General features: G+C 41.3%; 1 protein-coding gene across 19 annotated transcripts in view; it reads right to left on the bottom strand.

Annotated features, from left to right (window-relative positions):
- The window catches only part of PWWP2A (PWWP domain containing 2A), a 33868-nt gene extending 22584 nt beyond the window's left edge, over positions 1–11284 (bottom strand). For 3 of the 19 annotated variants that reach the window (XM_004428572.3, XM_004428574.3, XM_087429465.1), the window contains exon 1: positions 10626–11257. In XM_004428572.3, the coding sequence (XP_004428629.1) occupies positions 10626–11209 (584 nt within the window). In that variant the 5' untranslated portion in view covers positions 11210–11257. The other 16 variants (XM_087429478.1, XM_087429477.1, XM_087429472.1 and 13 more) reach the window with 16 other exon arrangements.
- Positions 11285–12037: the final 753 nt, after the last annotated feature.

The raw sequence follows: 12037 nt of genomic DNA, 5'->3' as shown, positions 1-12037 counted from the left end.
ACACTCAGCTTCGCCGGCCGAGGGCTCACAGGTTCGAATCCCGGGCACGGACTGACGCACTGTTCATCAAGCCATGCTGTGGCGGCATCCCACGTACAAAATAGAGGAAGATATGAGCTCAGGGCCAATCTTCCTCACCAAAAATAAAAAATTAGTGACTCTAGATAAAGAGTGTATAACACTTCTCTGCTATGTCTGAAATTATTTTAAAATAAAAAGTTTAAAAAATTAGTTTTTAAGTTTAATCTTAAATTCAGTTTACCTCAGTTCCACCAAAACTTACACAAAGTATATAAAAAAGAAAGTTCGTGGTACTTAAGTGTAAATACCAGCAAACTCACCTCAAGTACCACTAAGCAAAAACTCTATATTCAAATACAAGTATGCTAATTAGTCAGATAGTATAAAACTAGGTCCCAGCTGTAGGACCCACCTTCGGTAGGTGCGAGCAGAAGGCAAGAGTCACTGCCAAGAGGCTGAAGACCGCAGAAGAAAGAAACCACCATGGATTAGTGCTCAGGAATGGGCTTTGCACCTAGAAGGGCCCAAGCAGATTAAGGGAAGAGTGAAGTAGGGCATGGTGAAGAGTGGTTACCTATTTTTGAATGTTGGTAACCAGTTTAAGCTGGTTTAAAAAGTAAAACACTGAGCAAGTGAGGCAAAAACCAAGAGATGAGCAGATGCAGCAGAGGAACCACCAGTCAGCACCTGATTCCCTCCTCTGTGGGAGACAGGTAAGGATTCAAAGGCTTACACAAGCAGTAAGATAAAGGTAACCACACAGCAGATAGAGAGGCGGTGTTGTCATGAGGGTCAGGTGTGAGTGTGGAGGACGGAGAACAAGAGGAGGCCAATGAAGGCTTCTGATTACGTAGTGATGGGGACGAACACGTCGAAATCGTTTTGTTAAAAACAAGCACAGCTATACTAGTTTGGTCCCATCATGTAATAAGCACAAGGAAGAGCACAAAAATATCTTCCTTTCCCTAACTTTGAAATGTTTCATGCTCAAAGGCGAGCCCTTTTCAATTGTTTTAAAAGTATATAGGAAGCAGAGACTGTAAGGACTCAATCTCCCTAATGAGACTGTAACCTTCTCCTCATGACAAAGCCCCTAATTTCCTCACTAGCCATCTGCCCCAGGGGTTAGTGGGAAGAAAAGCCTGAAACATCTCCCACCGTCCATTATGCAAGAAACTCCTAGTTATCTCACTCCCTAGTAAAACACAAATGTCATCCTTCCTTATTAATTATACTTCACCAGTATTATCTGAAGCTTCTACAGTCTTTCAAGGTATTTTAAACATGCAGATTATACTGTAGGCCACAATACAATGGATTTGAGTGGCTATTCAAGCAAACCCATTATTGACTATAATACCTGTTGTCATTCATCCTAGTTGTGCCACTTATTAGCTACTTCATAAAATAATAGAATAATAGTTAAAACACTTACTATATGGCACATACTATTCTAAATATATACTCATTTACATTAATTGATATAATCATCACAACAGCCCTATTAAAGTGCTATGACTATCCCCATTTTACGGTTGAGGAAACTAAAGAACAGAGAGGGTAAGTGACCTTCCCAAGGTCACACAGCTAGTAAACAGTAGAGCCAGGACAGGAATCCAAGCAGTCAGCCGAAAGTCAAGTTCTTAACTACTGCCTCTCCTCATCAAGTTCTTAACCCCTGTCCTCCAGCCCACTTGCCCACGAAGGGAGTGGAGGAGCTAACAGGTCCACATGCTCTTTTCTGAATCGCAGGGATGCACACAGCCTTCAGAATTCATAATTTTTCTGGTTTGCAAAAGATAATAAGCACCCTATTATCAAGCATATTAATATTTCAACAACAAAATGAAAGAACATTCACACTAAATGGGATAAATAGATCTAATAGTCTCACATAATTTCAAGTCAGGATTTGCCACCAAAAAAAAGTATCAAAAAAGTAACAAGTTCAGTTTTCAGAGCTTTTTGGATTTTGGAATTGTAATTAAGTAACTTGATAGAATTGTCATCAAGATTAAATAACAATGTACATAATTGCTTACCATAGGGCCTAGTACACAGTAAGTAGGCACGATATATGGTAATTATTATATTAAAATTAAAATTATTCAATTTTATTAACTGTAAGTGAACAGATGATATTTTTAATTAAAAGCCCTAAGTATTACAAGGGCATTCTGCAGGGACTACGGATACCCAAACGGATGAGGAGGGAGGGAGGATGACATTAGCAACATAAAAACCATCCACCAATTTTGAACATGAATACCAGGAAATATCTTCCAAAATTAACTGGTAGGGAGGGAGCTGCATCAAAGTCTTAAAAGAACATCTCTCCAACCATAAGAATTTACTCAATCTTTTAAAAAATCTACTCAATCCTCTCTTATAAAATCACAGATAGCTTTTGGAGGTGGGAAGAAAGAGGTCAAACACTAATAATTTAGAGGTTAAGCTCCCAATCATGTACCTTCCAACAATCCTTTAAAAAAACTTACCTGGATAAATAGGTTTGGAAATAAAAATGGAACCAACTATAGATAAACACTTATGCTTCAGTCTTTTTTTTAAAAGCAGAAATAGTAATAACAGCTGTATAGTATTCAAATTATTTAACTCCCTAATAGTAAATAATTCTTCTAAAATAACCATCCTGGGGCCGGCCCGCTGGCGCAAGTGGTTGGGTGCGTGCGCTCTGCTGCAACGGCCCAGGGTTCGCCGGTTCAGATCCCGGGCGCGCACCGACACATCGCCTGGCAAGCCATGCTGTGGCGGCATCCCATATAAAGTGGAGGAAGATGGGCACGGATGTTAGCCCAGGGCCAGTCTTCCTCAGCAAAAAGAGGAGGATTGGCAGATGTTAGGTCAGGGCCGATCTTCCTCACAAAAAAAAAAAAAAAAAAAAGGATAAAATAACCATCCAAAAAAATGATAATACCCACAAAGTGGGAAAATATTTTTAAGAGCAGACAAATCCTGACTTCACTTTCATACAACATCACTTACAGCAACATACTTGACATGTTCCCAAGAAAATGAACACTGGTATAAAAGGATCTTTTTTAATTATTAATGGAAGTACTCACCAGTTTTCAAACACTTGGACACAATTCCTTTGGTCCTGGCTCTAAGATACCAATAAGCAGTTTTAAGTTTTCTATGTTTCCATCATGATTTCTATGTACTTCTATTTATTTTTTTATTTTATTGCTTTGGTGAGGAAGATCAGCCCTGAGCTAACATCTGCCAATCCTTTTTTTTTTTTTTTTTTTGCTGAGGAAGACTGGCCCTGGGCTAACATCTGTGCCCATCTTCCTCCACTTTATATGGGACTCCGCCACAGCATGGCTTGACAAGCGGTGCGTTGGTGTGCACCCGGGATCTGAACCCTGGGCTGCTGCAGCAGAGCGCACGCACTTAACCACTGCCCCACCGGGCCGGCCCTCTATGAACTTTTAATATTTCTTTTGTATTATATCCAGCAGGATCCACTACACAGAGGTCTAAGTATTTCTCAACAGATGGGCTTTTTTAAAAAGGCACCTTCTTCCATTTATTTCACTATTCCTATTTTACCAAAAACACGTTGTCCTTACTGTATTTTAGTCTTTAAATTCTTTTCCAGTTCAATCATCCAGCACTTAATGAATGCTGATCTTCTACTCAATGAGCTTCAAATCTGACATTCTGTGATTCCTCTCATGAACAGGTGGACTCCACTGTTACCAGGGCCAGGCCAACCAAGGGAAAACATTTAGTTTAACACCAAAGACCATATATGAAGAAGAAATCACATTTCCAAAAATGCCCAAGAGTTCACTAAATAGAACTGAACAGCAGCTCATATTTTAAAAGCAGCAGCTATTGCCTGATTGAATGAGGGGCAGAGAGCTCTATCATTTCTACCTACCAGGGTAACTCCCCACCAAAATCATAAGCTAAATGGTAATGGTAAAATATAGCTAAGCGTATTAGAATTAGAACAGGATTATTTTCAAATCTTAAGAGAATTGTGTATCTACCATTCAAAAAAGGCATCTTCAATATACCTACTAATATCTGCCACTTCAAATTTTAGGCACTTTACTTAATCTCTCTGAGCTTCAGTGTCTTCATCTGTGAAATGGGGATTAACAGAATTAACTTCATTGGATTTTCCAGAGCAAAATGAAACAATGTATACAAAGTACTTGGCACAGTGCCTAGCAAAAGAGTGGGAAATACAAAGTAGCTCTTATTACTTACAGAAAGCACAGCTTGGCAACCTCCTTAGATGGAGGGAACAGGCAGAAAAGTGAAATCAAATATTATAGTAGGTACGAATTTTAAAAACTGAAAACCACTATTCTATTGTAAGCTGACTATATAAAACTGGTCCCAAGGGGAAGAGATGAAAATTATGGACTACTTCAACTTCTAGTGGGCAACCAGATTTAAGAAACCATTTGCAAGTCTAATTACCAGTTCTACAGTAAGGATCTGGATGTGCCACCCAAGTGGCCCATCCCCACAGGTATTGTTTACTTTGCAATTACATCTCAATTGAAATTAACCAGTAACTTAAAATAGGTTTAACAAATTTATGGTCCTACTATTTTGGCAAAACTACCCCCTAAAAATCAGTTATCTCCAAATATGGTTCAAGAATCATCTGCATCAGAATCACCTTGGTAAAAATGCAAATTGGTGGAGTGGAGCTCAGAAATCTTAAGCACATTTGTTTTGAGGACCACTGTCCAAAAGTGTTTAGCAAAAACATTCTATATTAAATCTATCCAGAGTGTAACTTAACCTCCACTTTCTTTTTCTTGCAAGATCTGCCACTAGAGCAAGCTCTGTTCTGCTGGTAACGTGTACCTGAACTAATTGGAGAATTTAGGGAGAAGAGGGCAGATAAATATCAAGAAATAAGGCTGCACTTCATAGGCACAATAACTACTAAGAGCATTTTTTATTTTTTATCAATGTGTAATTAACTCAGCCATAACAGGAGTTGAGTACATAATACACAAACTCTTTAACAGCCACCCACAGACAAAATGATCTTAGCAAGATTAAACCTAGTTTCACCAAGAGCTTTGCTTTAAAACAGGACACAGTGAAGTATGGTCTTATTTACACATAAAAGGCTGAAGATAAACCTCATTAGAAACCGCAAGTCCAATAAAACATGCCTGACATAGTTTGTGTATAACACATCTAGTTATCTAGTTTATAAAATTTATTTTTAATACCGTGATGTTACAGGATTCTTTACACTCAAACTAGGTTTTAAATGTCCAACAACTAATCACTTTCAAAAAAAGCATCATCGCAGTCCAACATGCGACGGAAGAGCTCCCTCTCAATACAGTATGTATACCAGTAGCGGGGGTCCTAAAGCTGTCTGGGTCAAAAAGTGATTGGCACTTGCCTCTATGCTAGCTTACTGTGGAAAGCTTTTATCAACACCTTGGGACATAAGCAGAATAATCACCAAAAAATATTTAAGTGTTTTAAATATGTATAACTCAACACAATCATTCAAGCATTCTACTTGAGGCCTAAATTCTCAACCTGGACGCTTAGTATAAGCTACTGATACCACTACTCACTGCTTCACCAGAATGGCTGTATATTTTTCCCACCAAAAGTAGGGCTATTGCACCATACGTTTGTTTCATGGTCTCTGTAAAGAAAAAAAATCATTGTCTTGGTTTATATTTCCTTAAAAAAACAAGTAAATTTTCCACAAATTGTTTTAAGGACTTAGTGAAAGCTGCAGTTTCCTAAAGAAATCACCTCAATTCTTTTTAATGCAACAGTATCCCACATACAGACACAAAAAGTCAATATCCATAAAAGATCAATTCAGAAATACAATTAGCTACCTTTAATAAGTATGTATCACAAAATTAAAATGCACAAGGGTTTTTAAGCATAAGTATTTACTTCATGATTCTTTAATTCATATCAGGTCCAAAAAAATGGAACTCAGGAAGATTTTTCAGGATTTCAACGTGGCTTTATAACTATTTTCTAAGATGTGGAGAACAGTAATAAACAGTTTAAATGATCCCTCTGTGTAGGAAGAAACAACAGGACCCAGTAAATGTCCCTTCAGGTACGGATTGAGAAGCCAGAGAAACTATCTTTTCAGAAACCTGAGCTGAAGGCTTTTGCCCTTTGCAGATAATCTGGACTGGTTAAATTTTTCTATGTTTGGAATTACTAAAAGTTGGAGCTGTGTAGAAGGGATAGGTCTAAATGTTTGCAGGCAGGCAAGAGATACCCATATCATTTCTACTGACCCAAAACAAGGGACAGGAGGTTTTCACAGGAGGCCCTCAGAGAACTGCGGTTGTTGTCCCTGCAGTTTGCTCCTGAAGGAAAAGAACTATTTTAAAAACATTTTAGAAATCCACCCAAGGGGATACAATTGGAAAACAAATCCATAATGTGGAAAATTCTCCCAAAGTCTATGGTTTCATAAACAAGCTATAAAGGAATAAAAGTAATGGCAGGAGAACTACCGATGAAACACATGAAACTTACCAACCAACTGCGATGTATAAACTTTACTTGGATCCTAAATTGAATAAAACTTAGATGTTAATTGAGATGTTAATTTTGAGACGACCTGTGAAATTTTATTACTGACTGAATATATGATGATATAAAGGAATTGTTGCTATTATTTTAGGTGTGATAATAGTAGTACAGTTATGATTTTTTAAGTCCTTATCTTTTTAGAGATCTATACCAAAATATTTATGGTAAAGTGGTATGTTTAGGATTTGCTTCAAAAGAATCCAGTGGAGGTGGGCATATGATGAAACAAGTTTGACTAACAGTTGATAAATGTCAAAGCAACCACGATACCTACATGGAGGTTCATTTCCCATAATAAAAAGTTAAACAAAAATTATGGTACAACCACTGATTTATTATTCTGTCTAAAATAATCATTAAGACAGTTTAGCAACCTAAAGGAATGCGTATTATAAATAACAGTAAATGAAGAAACAAATTTACCTATGTCAAAATTTCAAAAGCATAAGGTTAAGAAGAAAAGGGCATAGGAAAACCTAACTGAATTTGTGGGTTGATTATTAGTTGATTATTTTTATCTGCTAGTATCAGACTATCGTCATTCGACGTTGCTAATGAATTCAGGAGTAGGCAGGTAATTTAAACTACCCAAGAGGGCTGAGTATACAACAATAGGGAGGAGTCTCGAGTACACGAGAGAATGCAGGCCTCACCCTAACAGTCTTCAGTTTCAAATAAATACTATGCTACATAAAATCTGTTTTTAACCAGATATTCAAACATCCTAATTTTTAGGGTGACCATGTCATTTATTGGCCAAAGCAAGCTACTTTGAAGAAAGAAAGGAGGAAAAGGTAACAATCAAACTACGGCGGTAAGTAAAATCAGACCACCACCAGGTCACCCTATTCACTTTACATATATGTAAACTGAGGCATCAAGTTTGTTTGCTTTTTTGTGTTTAAGTGAACTGCCTAAAGTTAAAATGAATTAGTCTCATAAGAACTAGAGACTGGAACACAGCGATTTGCCTCAAGTCACAGTGTTAACTGGAGAGGCTGGTTCTAGAAGTCAAAACCCAAGTACCCTGACAGTCTGTTCAGATCAATCTACTATTTTGTACCACTTTTCTTTCAGTTTTGTAATTACATGTGTCCTGCTCCTTTTTTCCACAGAAGGAGTCTCCTCAAAAATGTGTTCTTCAATCAAATAACTCTAAAAAATAAGGCAAAAATTATATGATGACAGGAAGGTGAAGAATGTCAAATGCTTACAAAAGCAGACTCTTGATCAATCCACACATATATGAAATGCTGTACGCTAGGATCAAACACTTTTTCCACACAGTGGACAACTCTTCCAACTTTAAAAGACATTTCTGTACCGTTTAATGTTGGAATAGAATAATAAAAGCAGTAACTGGCCCTTTAGAAGACTGAAGAGAAGCACACATACATTGATGCACTTAGTAGTCTCCCAAATGTTAATTCTTTCCTGACTATCTCACTGAACAGGCAAGAACCAAGACTTCAGAGCCTAGTATGTGTTCCCCAATATACAGCTAAGGAAATGGGGAGTTTCCAGAGCAGAAGGTTCCATGGCTGTTAGCTAACTAAAGAATCTGCTTGGCTCCAGCCCCCATCCCTATTTATTTTCCCACACAGCTACTGAAATCAAGATAAGCACTAAATTTCAGAAATATGCAACTCTTTACTTATTGTTTAAAAGAAAATTTGTTAGCCCAACTAACTTTCTAATATGAAAGCAGAAAAAGTATAGGCTTTAGAATCAGATCAACCTACATTTGAATCCTTATTTTACCATTTACAAGCTAAACGACTGGCCAAATTAAATGAACCTCAATTTCCTCCTATATAAATGAAACATACCACCAGAGTTATAAAGACTAAAGCATGTGGTACAATGCCTGGTACATAACAGGCACTCAATAGGAAGCTCTTGCTATTTTTACCTAAAGCTTTAATTCAATGGCCAATTCAAATAGGACACAAACTATTTTTAAAGCAATTGATGCCGACAGTCAAGGTCTTAGAAAAATCTATCAAGAGTCTCTCCTGGATCATCAGTTAACCCCCAAGCTCTACATGAAAGTATGCAACCAAGGTAAGCGCAGATTACAAAATATATTGGCAGATCCATTTTTCCAAACTATATTAAATTACGAAAAAGGGATACCCAACTAGTCAATCATTGGTCCAATAATAATTCCTTGAAGTGCTAAATTTTAAAAACACTGTGTTTTATTTCCTCACCACTTCCACAATGGGTGCCTCCCATATAAGCTTCTAGGAGGCAGGGACTGTGTCTCATATATGTAATATTCAGAATACCTAGAAGGGTGCCTTACACAACGTATGCTAAATAAGTTGATATGGTTCCCTTAATGGCTTTTTAAAAAATACTTTAATAGCAGGATGCTTTCACTTCAAAACATTAAAATGTAAAAGGTTCATAATAGGAATAGCTTCCCCAACAAAATAAATTGCTGTTTATAAGAAGCGCTGTTAGCAAAATTGATCAAAACTCAAAAAGTAAATTGCAATTCCCTACCAAAAAAATTTTTTTAAAAATACAACACCAACACAATGAGTTAACAGGAAAACACTCAAAACAGGAAAACACTATCCATTCCATTTCCAGAAACAACTTACCTTTCTGCACCTTCCTTTTGCAGATTTGAAATCCAGATTCTCACACAATCACTGGCCTTCACTTCTGTTTGATTCAATAGCATACACACTACTGCGTCTCACTCTCTTTCACTATTAAATACATCAATAGAAAGCACACTGGTCTTATTCTGCTTTCTAACTATGAAAACAAAAGTGCAAAAGTCCTAACTCAAAATTCTTAAAAACTAAAAAAAAAAAAAAAAAAAAATTAAGATTAAACAATATACAGAAGTAATTGCAAAAGCTCCCATCTTTTCCCCCCAAACACCATACTTCAATATGTATTTTAAATGGCTTTTTTCTCCAAATGGGAAAAGATTCTTGTGTCTTAATGGGAGGGCAAGGAGTTAAAAGTAAAACATACTAAAATAAGCCATTTCCAAACAGGTGAGATACCATCAGAGTGTGTGCTGTTGCAGGAAACAGAGTGGAGAGCCGTGAAAGGGAGTCTCTGCACTTCATATCTGCAAAAGAAGAGAATAAAAAGATTAACTCAACTCGAGACTTAGAACCTACCTTCTTTACCTGTTTAAAGCAATGCCCATAACATTAAATCAAAAGATGTGGTGGCTAAGATCCAGGTTTGTGGGGGAACTCAACCTTCTTGTCCTTAATACATAAATTGTATCTAAACTAATACATAAATATGTAAAAATACATAAACTAGTACATAAATCTAAACTGTATTAGAAGTCAGATATTTGCGCACCTTTATACCACACCATCTTAATATTAAAGGTCAAAAAAAAATCTGATGTCTTCTTCAGACTTTTCTTAAAACTATCATTATAATTAGCCAAACGTGCTTCCCTACTGAACAGTTATCTAGAGAAACTAGTTCTAACAGTAAGAGTAACAGTCAAAAGGCTCATTTTTAATAAATGTTCTCCCGCCCTATGAGGAGTGACAGTTAACCTTTTGGGAACCCCAATGCACACACCCCTTTCTCCAACCTCGTTCACGTTAAAGGTTAATTTGAGAACAGAGGTGCCTCACAGGCAATCTCCTCCGCCCAGCACCCTGTGCTCTGCAAAAATCCTTCTGCCTTTTGCATGAACCCACCCGCCCCAGTGTGGGTGAGCCAGGCCAGGGCGCGGAAGGGGCTGGGGGGTGAGACCGCGAGCCCGATATGCCCCCGCGCCCCCCACCCGGTGGCACACCTGCCCTCGCAGGCGCCCACCTGGGGCAGGGCCCGCCCTCCCCCGGCCTCGCGCGCCAGCCCCACTCGGAGCGCGCGCCCCGCGCTGCGCGGGACCCGAGGGCGGTGCAGGCGGCGGGGCGCCGGGAGCCCGGGGTGAAGGGGCCGCCCTGGCTCGCTCCCTCCCTGGGGACCGAGCGGCCCGGGGCGCCCCGGGGGCGTGCTGGGGGCGGGCGCGGTACCTTTTGGACAGATCCATGAGGACCCCGGAGAAGAGCTTCTCCCCGAGGCGGAACGACACGACGAGCGCGTCCTCAATGATGTGGTCCAGCGTGACCCGCACCTCCGAGCCGGGGATCAGTTGCGACACCACGGAGTCCCCGCCCGCCGGCGGCACGAGCGCCGGGGCTGCGGGCTGGGGCAGCGGCGGCTGCGGGCGCTCCTCGGGAGCCGGGGGCTGCTCGGGCGGTGGGGCAGGGGAAGGTGGAGGGTCGGGCCCTTCCTGAGGCGCGGCTGCCGCCGGCTCCCCCACCCGGGCGGGCAGCTTCTCCTCAGCCTCCAGCTCCGGCCCCGCTGCCTCCGGGCTGCGTGCGAGCTCCCCCGGCGGCGGCGGTGGCGGCGGGAGCGGCGGCTCGTCGGCCTGAGGAGAGGACTGCTGCCCGTCGGCCTCGCCGTCCGGCACAGATGCTTCAGTGGCCGTGACCGGGAGGGGGTCAGTGCCGGCCTCGCTGCCGGGGATGGGCTCCATCTCCGGCTCGGCCTCGCCGGCGCCCCCCTCCCCGGGGGACGCTGCAGTCGCTGCCGCCTCTGCAGCCACGGCCGCCATTTTCTTCCTGGCTTCTCCCTCCTCCAACTCCGGCTGCAGCGGCGGCGGCGGCAGCGGCAGCGCTGCTTGGTTCCCTGGGCCTCCCCTCCCTCCCGCGAACAGTTTCGTCCCGCCCTTTCCCTGATGCTCGTCATTGGCACCGTGCCATTGGTTCCGTCCTACACCCCTCCCGCACTTCTGACAGTCCATTGGCCAGCTGGGGACGTCTATCATCCAGTCAGCACATCCCTCCCATACAGAGCAGGAACTTCTCATTGGCCGGATGAATTGTCAAATGTCGAATCTTAGAGGAGGAGGGCGGCGGGGGGGGAGGTGCGGGGAAGTCACAGAAGCTGAGCCATAGACTTATTGCCTCTTTCTATTGGCTGGAAGAGGAAATATAAGTTTTATGGTTGGCCCACGCTCCTGCCCATTATCAGCCAGGCTTTCAGAGGCGGGATAAAGGGTGGAATCACGTGGCGTGCCAGTTCTTTCAAAGGCGACCTAGGGGCGGAGTAACATGGGAATGTGGGAGGGGCACCGCTTCCCAAGAATCCCTGCGCAGAGGTCCTTAGAATAAATGTTATTTCTAGGCGCGGACCTGCTTGCGGCCGCGTGTGGTCATGACAAGCTTCTTTGGGAAGGGCAACTAAAGTTGGAAAATAATTCTACAAACGCTTTTTAACTCCTCCTATGCTAGGGATAGAATGATGTGCAAGACATTGTCCATAACCTCGTGGCAGCCACTAACCTCGTGGCAGCCACTCCAACCCCCACACAAGGAATGTTTCCCTTGACCTCTCCACTTTCTAGGAACAATGCACCTACTTATTTCAAAGTAGGAAAATG

This window comes from Ceratotherium simum, chromosome 4 (genome assembly GCF_057802395.1).
Source record: "Ceratotherium simum simum isolate JZ-2026a chromosome 4, ASM5780239v1, whole genome shotgun sequence".
Lineage (NCBI taxonomy): Eukaryota > Metazoa > Chordata > Mammalia > Perissodactyla > Rhinocerotidae > Ceratotherium > Ceratotherium simum.
This window is presented reverse-complemented; position numbering and strand designations above follow the sequence as displayed.